This window comes from Rhinatrema bivittatum, chromosome 1 (genome assembly GCF_901001135.1).
Source record: "Rhinatrema bivittatum chromosome 1, aRhiBiv1.1, whole genome shotgun sequence".
Classification (NCBI taxonomy): domain Eukaryota; kingdom Metazoa; phylum Chordata; class Amphibia; order Gymnophiona; family Rhinatrematidae; genus Rhinatrema; species Rhinatrema bivittatum.
In genome coordinates, this window is record NC_042615.1 from 602,246,890 (window position 1) to 602,269,384 (window position 22,495).

Below are 22,495 nucleotides of genomic sequence, written 5' to 3' on the forward strand. Positions count from 1 at the left end.
GGAAGGAAGGGATACGAAGGTGATGGAGAGGCAATTGAACTACGTCATGTAGTTGGTTGGAAAACCTATGTCTCTGCTGAGTTTTTTTTTATGTCTGTTTTGATGTGCCTGCTCATTTTAATTTCGAATGCCTTACATTCTTGTTCTGAATTTCCCTTTTAGTATCCTGATCATAACTTCACTGACGCAGTGCAGTGGCCTGAACCATGTTTTTTGGGATGCTTCTGTGTAGGTTTATTCTTGCTTTTAACTTCTAGCCTGTTTTTCCAATTTAGCATGCATATTTGCGTCTTCCGCATTGAATAATAAATATACCATAGCTGAGTAGGAGCATAAACAGAGTCCACTTATGCTTAATGTCTTTCCCATGTGGGTAATTGGGGGTCCTCTGAAATGCACTGGCATAGCTCGCAGCATGGTATATTGCTGGAATTTGTGCCATACTCTTTTTTTTTCTGGGTTTCTGTTAGAAGCTTGCATTTTACTAGCTTTTGCTAGGCATGTGCATTCATTTGAAACCATTTTGGTTCGTTCCAGGTTTTTTTTGGTATTTTCGTATTCATGGCATTAAAAAAAAAGAAAGAGGGCAACTGCGGTCCTGGGAAACCCATGGGGGCCTGGGCCTGTCTGGCTGAGCCTCCCAGGCCCCTCCAATCCTACAGCTGACCCCAAAAAATAATCCGGCCAGGCCAGAGCCTAGCCTGGGGTCGAGGCAGGGTCAGCTTGGGGCTTTTTTAGGGTCTGTCCAGAGCCTGTCCAAGGCCAACCTGGAGCCGGTCTTGAGCTTACCCAGTGCCTGGATGTGGCCTGGTTGCAGTGTCGTGTCCCCCCCCCCCGTTTCAATGTGCCACGGTCAGAGACCACTCACCTCGACCCCTACCCGCCTCCTTCCCGGATCCTGCATAAAGAAGGCCAGGAGCAATACACAGTTTCTCCTGCCTATATCTCAATCCTTTAAAACCGTCACTGCCCTCAAGGCGGATGGTGCCATTTTTACATGACCAAGATGTGGGCAGGAGCAAGAGTGCATCAATCCTGCCTTTATTTACAAAAGATCTGGAAAAGGGGTATGTGAGGGCCTGGGTAGGAGCTCCCTGGCCCCAGCACATAGAAACGGAAGGGGTTGGAGTGACATGACCAGGCCACAGCCAGACCCTGTTCTGGCCCCTTCCAAAACTGGCCCTGGGCAGCTACCGACTAGGCTCCAGCTGGGCCAGATTAGTTTTTGGACCAGAAGTGGGGGGGGTTGGAGAGACCTAGCTGGGTAGGCCCGGGTCTCGAGGGTTTCCAGAGCCACAGGAGATCCTTTATTTTTTTGATTGGTTCCTTTTTTTTTTTTTTTTTTTTTATTTGTTTTGAGGGTTTTTTCATATTTAATGTTTTTTTTTCCAGTTTGGAAAATGAATCAAACCAAAACCAAACATTAAATGAACCTAAAAACAAAAAAAAAAAAAAAACCTCCCAAAATGTAAAAACATATTGAAACAAAAGATTTGGGCCTGCACATCCCTAGTTGTTGCTTGGGGTTAGAGGGTTGCTGGAAAGCATAGAAAGGAATATTTCTTTCAGTGATTCATCCTGCTCAGATATTTCCTTTTCCTTCAGTATGAGCTCTCTTATAACTTAAACCATAAATTCTAGTGCCCTTTCATTCTGTGCTGAGTTATGAATGAACCACATTGAAAACCTGAAGAATCACAGAATAAATATACATGTTCTACCCTCATCCATTCTGCCACTCATGGAGTCAAAGGCACTCAACTTCCAAACCAGGAGGCACCAAATGCTGTCCTCGAGGGCCACACGTTTTCAGAATGTCCACAATGAATATACATGAGATCTATATGCTTGCACTGCTTCCACTGTATGTAAACATACATTATACACATTCTTTCTGGAAATCCCAAAATTCCAGTTGGGTTATGGCTCTCAAGGACTGCGTTCAGGACCCTAGCCCAAAACCATTTGGATATTGTGCAGGATATTTGTAACCCCCCCTTCTCTGGGCACTTCCTGAAACAGGCAAAGGATCACTTTCATACACTGCAGGGTTGAGAGAAACCTGGTTGCAGCACCAAATCCGAGCTATGCTTATTCACCGAGGCCTGGATAGTGATGCTCCTACCAATATTAGGAGAGTTTAAGAATTTATCGGCCTCCTAGATCTCTTCGATCATGAAATCACAATCTGTTAGATGTGTCCTCTCCAAGGATCGTACATTTGGCTGAAATCTGTAACAGAGCATTTTGCAAGGGCAGGCCCAGATCTGTGTGTTCACTTCTGGAGACTGTATCTCACAAGGGATAGCAACAGGATGGAAGCAGTCCAAAGGACTGGTGTGGGGTCTGCACCGGAAGACTTATGAAGACTAAAAGACCTAAATATATATATACCCTGGAAGAGAGAAGGGACAGAAGAGATGGGATGCAGACTTTTAAAAATCTGAAAGATATTAATGATGCAAAAGCAATCACATGTTTTCCGATGGAAAGGAAGCTATAGATCTAGAGGTCATAATACAAAGCTCCAACGGAGTAGGACTCGGGAACAGTGTCAGGAAATATTTCCTCATGGAAAGGGAGGTGGATGCATGGAAGGCCCTCCCGGAAGTAGTGGTGAAGATGAGAATGGTAATAATGGAATTCAAAAGCACTTGAAATAAGTACAAGAGGATCCCCTAGGGGCTAAAGGATGGAAATGAAGTTAAGAGGTAAGCTGCACTGGGGTAACCTGCAGGGAGCGGCTGTTACTAACCCCAACAGAATGGCATGGGGGTAAACTGCAGTTACCACCCATAACAATAAATAACACATTTTGAAAACTTAACTACATTCTGAGCAGACTGGATGGCCCACTTGAGTCTTTTTCTGCCATTATTTACTATGTTACTATGGAACTCTCTTCCAGAGCAACTGTAGGCCTTAACGTCTTCTATAATGTTTCCGAAGCAGTTTAAAACTTTGCTGTTTTTGTAGGCAAAGGTCCCAAATGAGTTAGCCTCTGAGCTGTGACGTGACTAGCCTTTCTACAGTTATGCTCACGAATTCATTTAGATGGATTCTTAGTTGTATATCTGATATTCATTTGACTGCAAGCTTGTGTTGCAAATACACCATGGGGTAATTTTCAAAAGGATTTGTGTGTGTAAAATGCATTTTAAGCACATAGGTGGGCTTTTGAAAATTGCTATGATATATGCAACTTTTACACGCATAAATCTTTTTGAAAATTACCCCCCTATGTTGGTATCGTTGTTTTATTGCATTTGTGTTTGACTTTATGGGTTGATTCCGTTTTTAATATTATTTTTATGAACGTTTCTTATGTACTACATCTTGAACTATGGATAAGGTAGATTATAATTTTTTTAAATAAATAAATTCTTCCATGGGGGTCACTCATATTGTCTCTCTAACACAGAATGAGTAGTGGCCAAAAGCCAAGTCAACTTTTAATTAAGATAAAAATAAAATCTTGGCAGTATCAAACAAAATAATTTTAAATATTCAACAGTCCATCAGCAGAAACAAACAAAAAAAGAATACAGGTTCTCATGCCATTTGAGTAAATGAGCAGCAACACTGGGATCTGCTCTTGCTGCCTTTAGATTTCCTGTCCCTACAAACCCCTTCTTGGAAATCAGAAGTCCTCCTCTTCCACTTGAAAAGAATAGCAAATACCTGGGTTGATGTCCTCAGCTTTCCAGACAAGCTATCTTACTCCTGAAACCTAGGGACAGATGCTAACCTTGTTGGATCCCTTCCTGCCTTATCTTTTCATGAAAATATCAAACATTTTCAGAGTATAATGTTCAGATCTTCACAGGCTGATGTCTGAGAAATCCCAATAGGAGATCTTGAATGAATAAGTCACAAAGGGATACATTTTTCAAGCTATAAACTACGGCATGCAACAACAACAAAAAAAAAAAAAGCCCAAAGTTACATCCTTACAGTTTTCATCCTGCGCGATGCACTGCAAAGGGATCCCGAAGAAGGATGTGTAGCTATCGTTGTACCATACCAAGAGCTCCGTGCCTCGGGGGATATCTATGCAGGCTCTGTAGAATATGCTTGACCTGCGCAACACAAAGCAAGACAGAGACCATGTCAGGCGGTTGCAGGAATCCTTTTTTCCTGTACACACATCACTTCTGCTAAAAAAGTTCTTAATATATTTTTTTGCTCATAAAAGGAATCCTGGTTCATGCCAGTGATTCTGGAAGTAAGATGGGACAGTGTGGCTTCCGTGATCACGCTTTCAAATTCACTGGCACAAACTGCTTGCTGTTTTGTTTTCCAGGAGCTCGCAGTCAGAGATGCGGTAGGTGCTCTTTCCTATCCTTGCCAGGTTGACCTAACCAAACAGAGTTGTTAACCTAGTAAGAGGCGCAAGAAATCAATAAACTTAACTATTCAAAATATAACAACAAAACGAAGCAGTCATTAAATAATTTGATAGGGACGGGGGAACGAAAGCTCACAGGCCAGGTTAAATATACAGCTCAATGAGACAGAAACATAACCTAAGCCAAAGAGGCTGCAAGGAAACGGGGAAACATGAAGTGAATCAGTGCGACATTCAACTGATTACATCAGATGTGTACACTCAAATGCTGGAAGTTTGGGGGAGAAGCAGGACAACATTGGAAGTCACGGCTTGTGATTTGAATTATGCTTTCAATGATATAATTTAAGACTTGGTAGGATAAGCTGCCTGATTGGAATATTGATCTAGGTATGTTCAAGGAGGGCGGGCAGGGGAAAACGGCAGGAGGTAGAGTCTTGTATATCAAGAATGTATGCGGTAGCTTGTTCTGAGATCTAAACAGGAGCAGGAGATAAAACATTAGAAAGCTGAGACTTAAAAGGAGAAAATAACAAAGGTGATACAGTGGTTCAGTTCTACTACAGCCACCAAACCAAAAAGAGAAGGCAGACTGACTTACAGAAGTCAGTCTGTATGACACACAGTGGTTATAACTACCCATACGTCTGCTGAAGAAATAATAAAGCAGGACACATGGAGGTCGACACTCAAAAGCCATTTAGCCAGATCTCTGAAAAGTTATCCGTCTAAATGGCAAAACATCAATGTTCAACGCCGGGTGCGGCTGCATTCTAGAATACCTGCACAAAAAGGGGGCGGGCTGGAGGCGTTTCCAGGAGGAGCGGAGTTAGCCAGGTAAGTTACTCCAATATTTGCCCTAGGGGACAGTCTGAGCCCCACTGGTAATGACTGAGTGGGTAGAGTGGGGGTGAGGGGGTAGGGGCTTGAGCTTGGACAAACCTAACTTTTAATTTTAATTTTTTTTTTTTTTTACGTTGGCTGCCTCAATGGGTGGCAGAGGACACAGGGGTTTCTCAAGCCCCCCCCCCCCCCTGGTTCCTGGAATACTGAGAGGTGATTCTTGGTAGTGTCTCGTGCCCTTTAAACGCTGACAGCTGCAGGCCGGGGGGGGGGGGCCACTATCACACGCAGCCCATTCGGGGGGGGGGGGAGGGGGGCTACTAAGGCGCGATAATTTTTCTGCTGGAGAAAATGCCACAGGATTCACTAGGCTGCAGGACATGGTACCACAGTTTAGGGCATCCCATGGCGTTTTCTCCTCTGGGGAACATACCGCATCTTAGTAAAGAAATCCTTAAGTTTGAACCCTGAGGTAACAGAGGGGGAAGTGACCTTCCCCAAGGTCACAGAAAAGTGGCAGCAGAATTTGAACAATGGCTTCCCTGGTTCCACGGCTCTAACCACTAGACCACTCCTCCACTCCACATATAAAGAAAGCACCGTAGATTATAGGGGCAATTCTGAAGAGCTCGTGTAATTGCAACGTATGCAGGTACATTTACAGCGCATACTCTGGAGCCAATCTTCTAAGAGATACTGCTTGGGTAATTTCTCTTCAAAAGTCAGTTAGCATAAAATTTGCCCTAAAATTACCTGTGTCCTTACCACCTGCTGTTTGTGTGGCGGGCGGCAAAAGGGGGAGGGGGAGTTGGTAAAAACAGTGCATGTACTGTTGAAAAATCCCATACACGCGGGCTTTTTTTCTCCCCTGCCCTAAACATGCACCTCATCTTGGGAACACCTCTTTTTTTTTTTAGCCTGGAGCTACTGAAGCCCCTGTTTAATTTTAGCTGGCTAGAAGAGAGGCAATTTTAAGCCACACCAATTTACCCAGGTAGCTGACTTTGAAAATTACCCTCTTAATTAATACACATAGGGGGCCCTATAATCTACTATCTGGCTGCCCAATCTAGCTAATTTGGCTGAGATATTCAGCCTTGCAGCTGCACTGCTGAATATACTCGGCTCTCTTAAAGTCAATTGGATAAGTTTATCTGGCTAACCTTAGAACAACTGATTGGCAGTCATAAACTTATACCACTAAGTAACCGGGTCATTCATCAAACTGTGTTAGGGCTCTATATCGCAAGATATATGCAATATTTTGCATCTCCCCACCCAGATATCCTGCCCTATTGCAATGACCTTCTTTGCCTGCGATTTGCATTCATGAATTAGTTGCAGCTATGCAACTAGTCAATTTGATGCAAATATTTTATCGCGGCCAACCATAATAAAGTATCTACACCTCCTTAAAAAATGTTAGGATGGGCAGCGGGAGGCCCGGGACTCTAATGCGGATCCCGAGGCTCCCACTGCACTTTTAAAGCATCAGAAAAATTTAAAAACCAAAATAATGGCCAAATGGGGAGGCTGAGTGGGGGTCAGTGCTGACCCCCGTCTCAACCCGGGGCCGCCGGTTGAGGCAGCCCCGACTTCCTTAAAAAGTTCAAAATAGTAAAAAAATGTGTGCATGTGTGTGGCAGTGCCCCCCTGAATAAACAACAAATGGTACACCCCAGCACCCCTTCCTATACACCCCCCACCGAAGTGCTTACATCAATACCCTGTCCCCCCCAAAAAAAACCTTAAATCTGTTCAGCACTCCCATCACCCCCCACACCGTCATCCCACACCCACTCCCCTCCAGATCCCCCCTACCTTGAACTAAATCCCACATCGGGGAAGGGTGCATCCTTGCACCCAGTCCGGTCAGTGCCATTTTCAAAAATAGCACCGACCTGTCCTTGCCCCAGTCACATGACTGGGGCAAGCTCTGGGGATAGGATCTTACCCCATTCATATGGAAAATGGCACTGGCAAATATACCCGTCCTGACGTGGAGGGGCTGGAGTGGGGAAAGGGCATGGGGGAGGTGGCGCTGAACTGATTTTATTTTTTTGTAGGGGCTGGGGGGGTGGTGGATGAGTAGTGGAATCTGTGGGGGGGGGGGCAGGGGATTCTCTGTGTTGGGAGGGCTCAATCTCACTGCTTGGCCATAGATTTTTTTTTTTTGGGCCAGCAGCCCTTTAAGGTATGGCGATCCCGAGAGATTGGGACTTCCATCGTGTTAAATGGCCACTTGTTGTGTTCTTTTGTGTCGCGGTGTTTGACTGCGGCACTAAAGAATGTGCCATAAGGCCATGATGCGTTTTCGTTGGAGGGGCCCCAATATCGCATCAACACACACCCCCCCACACACACACACACACACACACATAATAATGGGGACCCTCCTGCAAAAATACATCGCAGCTTGATGAATCAAGGGGTAAGCCGGATAAGGCTGAAAATCAGTGCATCCGGCTACACTAGCCAGACTCCACCCTGGGACTCTCCCGTCCCGCTTCTCACTCAACCAGCTATCTGTTTTATCCGGATAAACACTTAGCTGGCTAAGTGGCAACTGCTCAGCATGGCCTTATATTCATATAGTGTCACTCAGCCGACTACGCCAAAACATATACTGGCTAAGTGGTGCTGAATGGCGACCTCAGAATATTCAGATAAATTAGATCTTTTCAGATTGGCAGGACTTGATGACTTATTATTCCAGAGCTATAACCAACTGTTTCTGAGAACTCATAAACTGGTGAGGTTGCAAAAGACTGAAAAACAAACAAACAAACCAGAAACAGAATGCCTATTAAAGGGGGTAAACACGGTTCCTTCCTTTAAAAAGAGCAAAAAAGGAAGCCCCACAAACTGACTATTTCTAATGGGACCTGTGCCCAAGTAATATCAGACCCCCAACTGCTGCTGCAAGCACCGTCCCGAAGTTCAAGATGAAAGCGTAAAAGGTAGGGAAGACTTAAAAGAATTGGCTGTAGCAGGCAATTTGTTCCTTGTACTACATTGCTGATATCAGGAGAAACCTTCACTGCATTTTTTTTATAGCGGTGAGATATGTACTTGTCAACATATTTTGTCACTGCAAAGTGGCTCTTGGCAACAGAATCATAAAGATCGATATATTAAAAAAAAACAAGGTGCAGATTCTCAATATTTCACTCGCAGCTGCAAAAATTTCATTTATCTTGTTACTTTCCTCACTTACTGCCATCCTGTCTCACGAGGGCACTGCTGGCTAAGCAAAAATGTTTTTCCCAACAGTCTATGAATATCTGACAAAAACTCCCGCCTTTGCCGGTTTCTCTCTCTCTCTTTTTTTCCCTTTCTCACTCTCTGCACTGCATACCACAATTGTACATTTTGTAAATTATCTCTTTCGCCCAGTTTAAAAAAAAAAAAAAAGCCAAAACGAATGAAGAAGTTGCACCGAGTTGACAAATCTGAACTCGGAAAAAAAAAAAAAAGATCTGAGCCTCCTTTTCTGCTTCGCTCTCATAACATCTCATCTCTCAATTTGGCTTCCCGTCACATAAACACGGCAGCGCAGCCATGAACCCACTAAAAACCAAATGATATGCTTTGCTGCTGAAAGAGCAGAACGGTTTTCAAGCAATGGGTGGTCTCGGAGGCTTGGAGTGGAAGGGGGTTGGGGGGGGGGGGAGAGAGAGAGAGAGAGAGAGGGGTGAATTTTAAAAAAAGGGTAAGCGGACACCGTTTCTTACAAGCAAACGGTGTTTCCAAGACCCGCACAAACTCTGCATGCTGAAGAACATCAAAGGGATTTTTCTCTTTTCGGATAATATTTCCTTTGCTGACATGCATTTAGTGTTGTGGTTGGATGACTCATAAAGATAGCTTCATGGCGTCCCAACACAGTTGAAGCAGAGCACATGCCAACGAACATTATTGTCGGCTTCAAAACAAAAACAAAGCGTTCCGCAAAGGGTCAATCAATCACAGGTCTCTTTGAAGAAAATTCCATTTAGATATTGCAAATCATAACATGCAGAATTCAAACCAGCTGACTCTCTGTGCAGAGGACATCCATTTACAGCAGAAAGGAGGCTGACCCTTTAGTGTCCAGCTTTTCTATTTTCTTACACTTTGATACAGTCACCGGTGATGGATGTCAGCATTTTGTTTTAATCGTTTTGCTTTTCTAGTTTATTTTACGAAGATCGGGGGTAATCAAAAGCAGATCACCAAAGGGAACTCTATCCTAAAAGAGATCCACTGGGACTTGAAAACTGAAAGATGCACTTTCGTGTTGACTTTCCTGCTCACCTCTTTCTTAACTTTATATTTTCATAAAATAATACTAAAAGATTCTCAGTATGCTGTGAATAATGCATGAAATACTGCAGAGACACTGCCCGGAATAGTTTTCCTATAGGGCTTGATCCACTAGGCCAGGGCTTCTCAACCACCGGTCCCTGGCAGCGTTTCTACCGGTCCATGGAGCGATGGTGACTGGAGCACGATGAGAAGGAAGTAAGGACATGCCCTGCATCCTGCACCCTGCATCCCGCACCACAGCCAGCAGAGACTCTTCCTAACCCTCCCACTCCAAACCTGCCCTATCCTGTGGACCATTTGGGAGAGAAGCAGCTGTAGCTGAATGTTCTTGAGCAGGCGTGAGGCTGAGCAGCTTCTGCTCCTCTCTCAGGTCTTGCGCCCCCTATACAGAAGCCAGGAGTGAGACGGGAGCACGGCGGAGCCTGAAAGCAGAGCAGATACTGAGTCAATCTCACGTCAGCTCATTAACATTCAGCTGCAGATGCTCCCCTTCCAGAGAATGAATCTCGGGACTGGCCCCAACTGAAATAAAGGTCCAGGGCGTAGGAGCATTAATTGTAGCAATGTTCAGTGGCGAACTAAGATGGGGGGGGTGGGGGGTGCAGGGGTGCAGTCTGCGCCAGGTGACAGCCAGGAGGGGGGGTGCCAGCCGGGAGGTTGGTGGCCACGAGCGGAGCCCACCCCGCTCGCAGTAGAAGAAGAGGGAGGCCTCCGGGTTGTGAGCGGTGAAAGCACTGGGCGGCCGCCGAGAGTGCCACGGGTCTGGAGCCAGCAACTGCGTAGCCTTTTCTTCTCCGCCCCCCCCCCCCCTCTCGCGGCCCAGAAGAGGAAGTGGTGGATCCCCATGGGCAGGAAGAAGGAAAGGTCATGCAGTCGCGGCCCGAAGCAGGAGGAAGAGCACTAGCGCTGCCCTGCCCTCCCTACCGCAGATGCAGGAAGTAGAGCCGCACCAGCCCACGTGCCACCTCAAGAAAATGAAGAGTCCCCCATGTGTCACGGGGGCTAAAGGAAGAAGCTGCTGCTATGCATCTGATGGGGAGCGGGGTAGGAAGTGAGTGTTTGTGTCTATGTGTGTGTGAGAGCATGTCTGTGTGTGTGTGTGTGTCTAGGAGAGTCTGTGTGTGTCCGTGTGTTAGAGCATGTCTGTGTGTGTGTGTGTGTCTAGGAGAGTCTGTGTGTGTGTGTGTCTAGGAGAGTCTGTGTGTGTCCGTGTGTTAGAGCATGTCTCTTTGTGTGAGTGTGTATGGAAGTGAGAATGCATGTCTGTGTGTGAGAGAGGGAGCTGTGTGAAGGGGTGTGTATGTGAGAGAGAGAGAGAGAGAAACGGAAGGAGCCTGTGTGCAGGGGTGTGTGAAAGAGAGAGAGGGAGCCTGTGTGAGGAAGAGGGGAACCAGAGATCACTTGGGGGGGGGAGGGAGAAATGAAACTGGGGGGGGGTGCCAAAGGAATTATCCATCCCGGTGCCACATAATTTAGGTACGCCACTGGTAATGTTGCTGGCTGGCAAAGGGGAAAAGATGCATTTCTTATCTTTGGGGTTTTTTTTCTTATGACAAGTTGGTGGCTGACTGAATGAGAAGAGAAAGAGAGGGTGGGATTTTGTTTTCCCAGTGATCAACTGGTGGCTGACTGAGAGGAAGGGGGAGATGTTTTTTCTTTTCTGAGGACAGTAATTGTTGGCTGGCTGGGAGACACCTTTTTTTTTAATAAGAGCCATTTTTTTTTTGAAAACCAACTTTCTTCAACTGACTAGTTCCCTTCTTAAAACAGCTAACCCATGAAATTAAAGAATAGGTGAAGGAAGGACTATATCCTCCCCCAACTCTTTCATTTTCTGGGGGACCTCTTATCCTCCCCCCAGCACTGCAACCCATCCACCTAGTTTAAGGAAGGTAGATAGCTGGTTCCTGCCGTACAAAAGATTGAGAAAAACCTGAACTAGGCCATTCTGTGTCTATAGGAAAAGACCTTGATGAATTAGGTCCTTGGAAAAAATAAGCAAACCCAACTTCATATTTTTGTAGAAAACCTAATAAGAAAGACAAAAAGCATGGGCCATTCATAATTCTGCAGAATTCCTGTTTTAAATTATCCTTAGATAGCCTTAACAGGTATCACAGGTATTACATGACAGCTGTATGCCAAAGCTTGCTTGTTACAACAAAAACAAAAAACTTCAGACACTATCTTTATCAGATCCAAAAGTTCTTTAATGTTTTTCATTTCCTAATAAGATGAAAGAATTGCCTTTTATTCATTAGATAACATGAGGCGTTACTCAGTAAAGATTTTTTCCCAAGGCCCAAAAGGGGATACGTCCTTTTGGAATAAGACCCACAGGTGTTTACCCAGAGGTCATATTTTTATTTTTTAGTTCCTTTCTTATCTTTTGATTATTTTTTTTTAAGAGTTTTACACTTCTGATACTAAAACTGTAAATGAGAGTAAGCAAGTCCAGAAAGAGTAGCCTAATGATTAGACAGTGGGACTACAAATCAGGGAAGCTAGGGTTCAAGACTCACTGTTGCTTGTTGTGAATTTGGGCAAATCACTTTACCCTTTAGTGCATCAGGTACAAACCCAGGAGTGAATTTCAAAGAGTTGTGCACTTAAGTAGCCTGTACATGCTATTTTAAAAACATCAAACATATGCACGTATTTTTTGCTTTCATGCACACATCTACATGTGTAAAAAAGGGAGTCTAGGGGCATTTTTGGGCAGGGCCAAGATTTATGCGCGTAAGTTGTTATTTTAAACAGACTTACACAAGTGCAAGTGGTGACTTATTGGTGCAATTTTACACCTGCTAATCATCTCAGCAATTGATGTCAGACAGGTCTGCTGTCAATTACTGGTTGGGCGAACTGGGGGGAGTTAAGGCTGAACTGGGGGGAGTTGGGTGAACTGGGGGGAATTGAGCCTGAAGATCTAGGAGGGGTCTTGATGCCTTGGAGAAGGACTGGGTGAACTGGTGGAATAATTGGAAAACTGGGAATTTCAATCATGCATGCAAGGTTTAAACTATGTCAACCTATGTGCGTAAATTAGTGTTTTACACGAGCAAGTCGTATTTTTTTTCACACGTAAAATATATGTACAAATATTTATAAAATAGTAAAGTATGCGTGTTCAGTACATTGAAATAAACTCACTTAAATGTGGGTATTTCCGCATAAGTATATATACAAGCATTGGGGATGGACATAAGAGTGTTTTATAATCTGTGTGTACCTTATATGCACAAGTTATAAAATGCTGTATCAATTCTCTGCGTGGCCATATACAGTATGTGCCTATATGGGCCATGTGGAGTTGTTTGAAAGTGACCCTCTTAGATTGTAAACCCTCTGGGGATATGAAAGTACCTACAGTATCTGAATGCAATCTATTCTGAAGTACTGAAAGGCGTAATATAAATCAGTCAAATAGTTCAGTTTTACATTTTTTATGTCAAAAATATTCCAGGTGTCCATATTTAGAAGCCTTTTTTTGTTTTTTGAAATTGAGATGATAATTCCCATGCCTTTTTTTTTTTTAGAACAAAGAGCAATTTGTTTTCTGAGGCCTGTTTGTAGGTATATATATCTCTATACTGTATCTGTATGTAAATGTATGTACCTATGGTATATGTGTGCGTGGGTAACTTTGAGTTTCCATTAACAGTGCTTTCAGTATTTATTTTGTACACTAAGTAAGCTGCAGTATATTCTTTACCTGTACTGAACTACTGTTAGGTTCTGCTCTCCACAATGTCTTGCACATCGGACGTACCTCATCCAGCTCGACTTACTGGGTTCCCCACCATCAATAAAGTGCTGTAGGGTCCCGTCTTGATCATATATCTGGGAAAAAGGTCACAACATTAAATGGTTAAAAAGAATCATCAGCAACTAGTGTCTCTAATGTGTCTTCTGAATAAAAGCAATGCCATGAAGATCTGCCCGTGGTTTCATAGGTGGCCTTAAAAATGATACGGCAACAGCAGAGCGAGATGTGGTGATGGGAGTCTCTCATGCATTGTCTTATCAAGCCAGTCTTGTTATTTTAATATTAAACATATCTGTGGTGACTGAAAAGATGTCACCATGTTTCCCAGAAGAAAATATAGCCAATTTTGACAGTCTGCCCCTAAATAATGAACTGCCAGACAAACAAGAAAATCTGGATACAAAGACTGCTGTGAAGTGACTGGGATGGTCTTAGCACAGCGCACATCACCATCCCAGAATAAACACCACTCACAGCAAATTTGGGATTGAGCCAGAGTCAGATTTAAGATTTTGGCACCCACAGGCAGAACTAGAGAGTCGGTGGGGGGTAAGGGGAAAAGTGCCGTGACTCTAAAGCACCTTTTCAGCCTGGGTATTTTGTCCCTAGGTAGTTTCTAGGCCTAAATCCAGGCCTAGATTCAGCAAAAAAAAAAATCTTCCAAGAGAAAAGAGCAGTCAATGAATGTTATACTTGTCAAGTTTCACCGCTCGGTTATGCAGAGGTTCTAGGCTTCCATCAGTTATAAATGATAGGAAAAGTAATTAATCTCAGGCCCCAGAGAAGAAAATCGCTAACACCTTACAAAACCAAGGGATACAAAGAGGGCTCTGACTTAAACGATTTGCAAAGATTATACTCAATACTCTTTTAGAGGGCTGGAAGGGGATGCGACTCCCCCCGCTCCCATGAATAAGTGTCCTTCTGTAGGCAGGTGTATGTTTACCTGAGCTTGGGGAGGCGGGGCCTGCTGCTTAACTCCTTCAGGCTTTTCCTTCTTTATTTTCATTTTACAAACTATTTTAATTGATTAAATAGGCGGTCCTGCAAAGGACATCACAATTGCTTTCCAGGACAGAATCATGGGAATCAAATTCCATTTTTCCCCTTTGATATTAAAAAAAAAAAACAAAAAACAAAACCCAGTGGTATTTATTTATTTGTTTATTTCAACATGTTTCTATTCCACCCATTGTAGTTACCCAAGGTAGGCAGATTATGGCATTAAAATCAAAGTAAACTCATTTTAAATAATAAACACACAGTAACATCTCAAAAAAGAGAATTCATGCAGCACTGCCAGATCAAGTATTATTAAAGTGCACAAACAAAAAGGCTTTCAATCGCTTGTGGAACACTAAAACATCATCTAAGTTTTTTTAAGTCATCTGGAAGAGTAGTGGTCCAATGACATAAAAAGCACATTTCCTAGTATTCATCAACCGGGCCTGCTTAACTGTGGGAACAAGTAACAACAATGTGCCCTGAATACCAGAAACCACTTTCCAACTTGCAGCCGAACAAGATTCATGCATGGAAAAAGTTTATACTTCAGAAAAATCTAATAGGCCAAGTACCAGAAGTCTTTGCTTTTCTGTATTTAAAAAAAATTAATTAAATAACACATAGTAAAAATATATTTATATTACACAATAGTGATCCCTCCTTGTGGATTCTTAGCAGCTATGACTGGGTTATAGAGGGAAGGGGCTTGAATGGCCTGAACTGAAGGCTGGTGGCATTGTAGCCCTGTTTGGGTCCGGTTCTAATTGAGCTGGAAGTCCAAAGGAGCAGTAGGAAGCTACCTGGCAAATAACTAAATAATGCTGATAAAAGATCTCAGTTTTCAGATGATGGGTTTTCATATTTATTTTATTTTACTCAGATGAATATGCATATTCTCCGTGGCTAGCTTACAAACCAGACCTATCTATGGGTCTTGAGGAGTAGCCCCAGCCACCCCTAAATTATTTTATACAGAAGTTACTTGCCCACAATTGCCTTTTATATGATTTTATCAAGGGCTACTCCCTAGGTGTCGATGTTATTACTTCAGAAACTAATGCCATTATTGTTTGGCTAGATCTTTGCAAAATTAGGGCTAGATTCATCAAAATATCACATGCGATAGGAAGAGGGGTGTGTTTTATGGTAATAGCCTATTTATTGGAATGTGTGTTATCTTAGGGCTTTGCTCTCTCCCCCCCCCCCCCCCCCCACCCCACCATTTCAGGTCCTTCCCCAGCCTAAAAATGCCCAAAACAGAATTTGCAAAAAAATTGCAATTTGTGTTGTGGGCACATTACATCACACAGCTTAATGCTAAGGAAAAAGGTGTAATTATTTTCAGTGTTAAACTGTGAGATATCATGCGTTATGGCTTTGCAAAGCCAGCCCACTTTTACAAAATTCCAACCCCCCAACTCCGCCCCTTTTAAAAATTAGCATTGCACCATATGTTATGGTGCTTAACGCATGCGAAAATGCCTTAACGCAAGTTGGAAAATGATCCTATTAATTTGCACAGGTAGAAAAATGTATAATCTGAAATTCTGCCTTTGAAATGTATCAGATCTTAAAACACAATTTTTTCTGCACAGAGCACTCTGAAAAATGTCTCAATTCTCCCCATTCTGACATCACCACAGAGCAACAAAGAGTTCTTGGACTCTGCAGGCCCTTTTTCCTATTTGATCATTGAAGTGAAGCTTATATTCTCACATAGCTCTGCAGTACATATGGACAGAAATCCAGTTTCAAAGCAGCTTTAAGTCAGTTCACTGTACAGTTTTAAACTGGTGGTTTCATACTGACTGCAAACTCATTTGGAGATGAGCACATTATGGCGGTAATTTTGTAAGGGCCTGCATCAGAAAGTCAGCAAATCCTCACATAAATTACACCAATTTTAAAATATTTATACTTCACCTATAACAATGGCATGCTAAGCGGATTACAAACACAACATCAAATACAAAAAGAAAACCTAAAATTACAAACAGCACATTTAAAATTAAACATTAAAAAACTCAGACAATAAAGAAAACATCATTGCAGTTGTATCCAGAGTCATTTGGGAAAGCGTCCTGAAATAATAGCACTTTTAAGTCTTTTGTGAAATATTTTTAGGTTCTGTTGAGTTCTAAGCTCATCTTGTAGGTTTCATAAAACTTGCCCTGCTACTGATAGGTCCGATGGAGTTGTGTCTTGTAAATGAGCCAATTCTGCACTGTGAGCGTCAAAAAGATGGTGGAAAATAATAATCCTTGAAAAGTTTGGCTAAATAACCAGGAGCATCATCACGCAATGATTTCAAAACCAATACAAGGACTTTACATTTAATACGCTGAAGGACTTGAAGCCAGTGCAAACTTGTAATTAATGGAATTACATGATCCTGCAATGGGGCTCCCAGGGTCAAGCATGCAACTGAAAGTTGTATAAGCTGCAGAGCCCATATGATCATAGCAATGTTAATTTATAATATCCATTCGATAAAACAGAATGCAATTGACTAAACTTGAGTCTGGAATCACATCAAAATCTTAAATTACGCGAAGTTATGAGGGAGCGGTTTTTTTCCTTCTAAATGAAGAGCTGAATATATGGAGTATAATATTGCCCTGAAGCAGCCAGAAGGTGGCCATCGGCGGCGCCTAGGTTTTTCATATTCAGGAGCACAACAATATAAGTTTTAATTTAAGAAAGAATACAATTAAAAGAGAAAAGGTAAAAAGTAGTTGAAATCAAAATAATATTTTTCAGTAATATCTGGGTGGTTATGGAGGGTCTGTAACATCTTAAAGTACTGAAAATAAAATAAATAAATAAAATTTAAAGAAGTCCATATTCAGTCACAGTCCGGATAGCAAAGTTAGCCAGATAAACATATCCAGCTAACCGGAGGTAAATTCAATAGTGCAACCAGCTAACTATAGGACAGGTCCTTGGCCTCACCAGACTTAGCCGGCTAAATTATACGACTAACTCTAGATGTCAGAAATAGCCGGCTAACTTAGGCCAGGATTCATGAAGCCTACGCTAGAGGGGGTGGGAGGGTGAAGCAGGGGGCGGGCGGGCGATAGCCCGCAGCCGATCACACCACAGCGGTGTGGTTTTGCCTGCCGCGGTGCAGCCGGCTAAAGGCTAACCCGGGCATAGCGCCATCATAAAAGGTGGTGCTATTCCCCGTGCTACTGCCGGCGATAATGTTCAAAACATTATCACCGGCAGTGGTGCCGCCGCCGACTCCTCCCTAACGCTGCCCGACTCCTCCCCTCCCCCTAATTTTAATGTTACTGCCCCGAAAAGGCCCTTCTCGCATAGGATAAGTCCTTAGAAAATAACCTCCTTAGCTAATTAGCTCAACTCCTCCAAGTTACGCCTCCAGAACACCCCTAACTTAACTGGCTAAATTCTAGCAGGCTATCACATGACTGGGGTAAGATCAGGTTGGCATCATTTTGGAAAATGGCAATGATCAGGCCAGGTGCGAGGGGCCCCGAGGCATGACCTGCTACTTTAAAAGTTTAGGGGGTCAGGAGAAAGGGGGCCAAAGCACTCCATGAAGTTAGCAAGTTGCACATTTAAAACTAATCGGAGAAAATTCTTTTTCACTCAACTCACAATTAAGCTCTGGAATTTGTTGCCAGAGGATGTGGATAGTGCAGTTAGTGTAGCTGGGTTTAAAAAAGGTTTGGATGAGTTCATGGAGGGGAAGTCCATTAACGGCTATTAATCAAGTTGACTTAGGGAATAGCCACTGCTATTACTGGCACCAGTAGCATGGGATCTACTTAGTGTTTGGGTACTTGCCAGGTACTTGTAGCCTGGATTGGCCTCTGTTGGAAACAGGATGCTGGGCTTGGTCTGACCCAGGATGCTGGGCTGGGCTTGGTCTGACCCAGAATGGCAATTTCTTATGTTCTTAAGGCCAGAGACCCTCTTTTTTGGTTTTATACCTTTCGGTGTGGTGGGGACCCAGGATCTTATTTGAATTTGTGACACCTTTGGGGGAGAAGGGGGTAGGGATTTGGTGAGCTACTTTAATGTTGACCTTTGGGGAGATCAGGGGGTCATGGAGAGCTTGGCCCTATTTTATTGATTTGGACCTTTTAGGGGGGTCTTGGGAGGCACAAGACCTTATTTTATCAATCTAAACTTATCGTGGAGGGCCGGGGTCATTGACACACAAGTTCATTTTTCTATTTTTGAATTTTGGGGAGTCGAGGCCACCTCAACTAGCAGCCCCAAGTTGAGCTAGGGGTCAGCACTGATCCCCACTCAACTTCCCCATTTTGGTGCACAGCCTATTTTTGAGGGGGGGAGGGAGGCGGGGCCAGAGACCCTTTAAGGTGATGGCGGTCCCTTGAGTTTGATGCCCCCATTACGTTAAAGGGCCACTAGGCTCGCTCTTTTGCCCTGCAACGTTTGGCCGCAAGACAAAATAATGCACCATAGAGCTGCAATGTTTTTTCAGGGGAAGGGCCCCCACTATCACTATCAAAGCAGTACCTCCCAAAATTGTGGAAACCCCCTCCTGCGAAAAAACATCACGGCTTAGTGACTCCAGGCCTTAACCTGTTGCTGACACATAGTTCAATAGGATTCAAACCATTGAAAAACGTTTCCTCCGATCCCAATCTCCCTTAGTCTAGTAAGTAAAATAGAATGATTGACAGAATCAAAGGCAGGGCTAATATCAAAATAAAAAGCTGCAACGGACCCTCCTGTATCCAGCGTTCGTAACAGATGGAGATTAATGTCTCAGTACTATGATTATCTCAAAATCCACATTGATTTTCCAGCATAACGCTCTGAAAGGTGAATTTTAAAATCCTGATGTGCGCATTAATTAGTGGCTGCACGAATATGTCGGGCTTGCGCACGGCCAAGCAGATTTAAAAGCCACCCGGATATGCACATAAATGCCGCTGCGTGCACATCTCGGAACCTGTCAAAAAGGGGCAGGGCGTGGTCTGGGCATGAGCAGTACGTGGGCACTTTGATATATGAACCAGAAATTTGCATGTAAATACTTATGCGATCTGACATGTGCCGAAGTCCTCCGCCGCGTAACTTTACTTCTGCTGCGGATGGCGTGTAAGTTTTAAAAAAAACCTAACGAGCCATCTCTGAGGGGTGTAAAGGGTCTGGGGTAACTTAGAAGTGTACAGGCTATTAAACCCTGGGGATTGGAGGACCTATCTGTTAACTGGGCAAACTGGGGAGGGACTGGTAAAACAGGCAATGGCATCGGCACGGGCCCCTTTTTTAAATTTCCCCACTTACGAGGTCGAAGCAGCTTTTGCAAGCTCAGTCTCACATCCACTTAGAATTAGGTGCACTTGTGCGCGCGGCCAGGCTGTTGTATAACAGGGGTGCACACACATGCTGAGGTAATAAAATAGCTGCATCCCTGGGTGTGGGCCGACGAACGCGCCCACGTGCGCTCGCACCGCTTTGGAAGGTATCGTCCCTGTTTGCAAAAAAGTCCTTCAACTGACGAAAAGCAGCCTTCTCAGGTCATTTTCCCAAGGACAGCAGATTAGAAATTGGTCTAAAACTGGATGGTGGAAATTTACCTGCATCCTTTTGAAAGTATGGGAGTAAAGTTTTATATTTGAAAGTATGGGAGTAAAGTTTTATATTTTATTTTATATTTTATTTTATTTTATATTTTATTTTGATATTAGCCCTGCCTTTACTGCAGTTATAGCCCACTTGATGGGTAAAAACACCACATAATCACTTAAAATACAACACATACAATGAATAACAAAGCATAATACAACAGATAAACTAGGCATAGAACGGTGTAGAGAAAGTCCAAAACGCTTCCCCAGCTCCACCCAGGAATGCCTCTGCTGGCTGCAGGTAAACCTACGCACATACAAGAGATGCGCGAGTACATTTCCCCTGCGTATTGGGCAGGCACTTTTATAAGTGGTCATTTCCCTGGCTAGAGCACCGTTTCACCTACAGAAATGCCCTCTTAAAGTGCTTAGGCTTCAAGTCGTACCCAAGCGCTGAGAGAAATTTTCAAACTGCCCACAGAAGTGTAAACGTCTGCAAGCAGCTTCTTTTGAAAATTGCCTAAGAAAAAAAAAATACCCCAGACAGCTTGGCACCTCTGTTTTGCACTGCTACTTTCCTCAGGCAAAGTTACCTGCATACCTTTGAGAATTCAAAAGCAGGCCCCTGCCCCAAGAATGCCTTTCACTGCCGGTGCCATTATGGTCATAAAAGGCAGGGAAGAGAATCCTCAAAGTCTGTTTTATCTGTGGAATTCAAAATGTCCCTCCTTGTTTACAATCATTACATAGAAAGTATTTAAGGCCTCTGTTTCTTGATCAGTTCTTAAAACGGCAACCAACTCTCCTGCTGCCGGGGCATTTAATTAATTTTACCATTACTATTACAACTGCAGGCATGAGGAGGAGAAGAGAGGATTACCATGAGGGATATATGTCTTGGGAGTATTGCAAATAAACTCTTGATCGGTGGACAGCAAGTCTTCATGCAACAGTCTGGTTTCGATTTTTTTTTTCTTCTTTTTAACGCATCATCAGGCTGTGGGTTTCCAGCATCTTTCTAATAGTAACACTGGTGTAGCTACGTGAAGAAATCCATAAATGGTACACAGTTTCATAAATCTCTCGTCTCTTTTCCTAACTGGACGACACCATTGTTTTCACATCACATATCCCATTAGGGGAAGCACTGGTAACGCTGCAGGATTTCTCCCAGCACCTAACCCGTTTCCCACACCAGGGGCAGATAAACCTGCGTTTCCCATTCCTGCAGAGAAGCAATCAGCAAACTGATCCACCACTTCATCAAGCTCCTGCTGAAGTTTTATCATGGGCCAGAGAGCAGATCCATAATGGAATGAAGTGCGTGTGAAATTAGGCAAAAGAGAGACGATAGCTCAACACGCAAAAAAAATGTGTTTAAAGCAAGAAACATCAATTAGGACGAGGAAGTAATCGGATCTACTCACTGTAAATGCACTTTTTATCAGTCAGCAGACAAAAAGAAAAAGCTAAATTCCTCACTGCCTGATACATTACTGGACAATTCTTATTGGAGTTACGTGGGTCATCTGAGAAATATGCAATACAAGTGCGATGCATTCTAGAAAGGGGAACCTCCTATCTGCCATAAACATTTCTCAGTTGTAGTTGCTAACATTTAATCCCATTTAACGCTTCAAGACGCCTGTTGCTTCCAAAATTGTGTCGAAATCTCCAAACGGAATGAACACAAAGTACCGCATTTGACTTTCAGGAATGTTTACGTCCTTCCGTCAAACAATTAGAATTCTGAAGCTTAGCTCCCTTTGGACACTGTTTCATAATGGGGGCACAGAGGGCCCGCTGCTTTGCCTGTAAGCAGCACGTGGCAGTATGCAATAGAGCCACGCGAGACAAAGAGCTGGGACAGCAGCGATGCTAGCAAGGGAAAGGAACTGCAATGGGAAGACTCTTTCAGGGAGGTTACTGGCCTAGACAGATGTGGGAGGTACACGACGTGGTGACGCAGTTATTGAGTCTAAGGTACTGGTGGGGATGGCAGCGAGTCAGCTGTGACTGTAGTGAAATACTTGGCAGCTGCCTGCTAGTGAGCTAACCTTAGATAGTGATAGGCAAAAGCTTAGGATGCAGCCATGCGATGAGAGCGCTTTACGATTGCTGTGGAAGTCACGTAAAGGGCCTAGGAGTTCAGAATACGGTGAACTCAGGCATGGGGAAAGGGGGCAAAAGACCGGAAAGTTGAGAGAGGTCAGTAGATCAATCGTAGACAGCAGTAGCAGAAGCTAACAAGGGACACCCAAAACTGAAAAGCCTGAAGGCCCCCCACTTTTGGGTGGGGATCAGCTTCATCAGCTTAGCGAAGACAAAAGATATGAGAGCTTATACTGCAATTGTAACAATTTTTGGCACCTAATTTATATCTAGGGTCCTTCATTTTCGGTTTTTACTGTTCTTTATTTTTTCTGAGAATTTATCAGGGTTTATTATGACAGGAACAAAAACAGGAGAAAATCAGATGAAATACAGAAGCACAGAAATGACGGCAGAAAAGGATGAAATGGTCCATCCAGTCTGCCCAGCAAGCTTAAGGTAGTATCTGCTGCACCGTGCAGTTATCCCTACGCCTTATGATAACCCACAAAAATTGCAGCTAGCAACATTTTTACCTGGTGATGAGCTTTCTTGAAAATT

At 43.5% G+C, this 22,495-nt stretch overlaps 1 protein-coding gene across 5 annotated transcripts in view; it reads right to left on the reverse strand.

Moving 5' to 3' along the window:
• PRDM6 (PR/SET domain 6) overlaps nt 1–22,495 on the reverse strand; it is a 318,762-nt gene that overhangs the window by 55,464 nt on the left and 240,803 nt on the right. For all 5 annotated transcript variants that reach the window (XM_029619843.1, XM_029619808.1, XM_029619817.1 and 2 more), the window contains exons 4-5: nt 13,215–13,342; nt 3,955–4,079 (exon numbers count right to left, since the gene is read on the reverse strand). In XM_029619843.1, the coding sequence (XP_029475703.1) occupies nt 3,955–4,079; nt 13,215–13,342 (253 nt within the window). The remainder of the gene's footprint in view (nt 1–3,954; nt 4,080–13,214; nt 13,343–22,495) is intronic.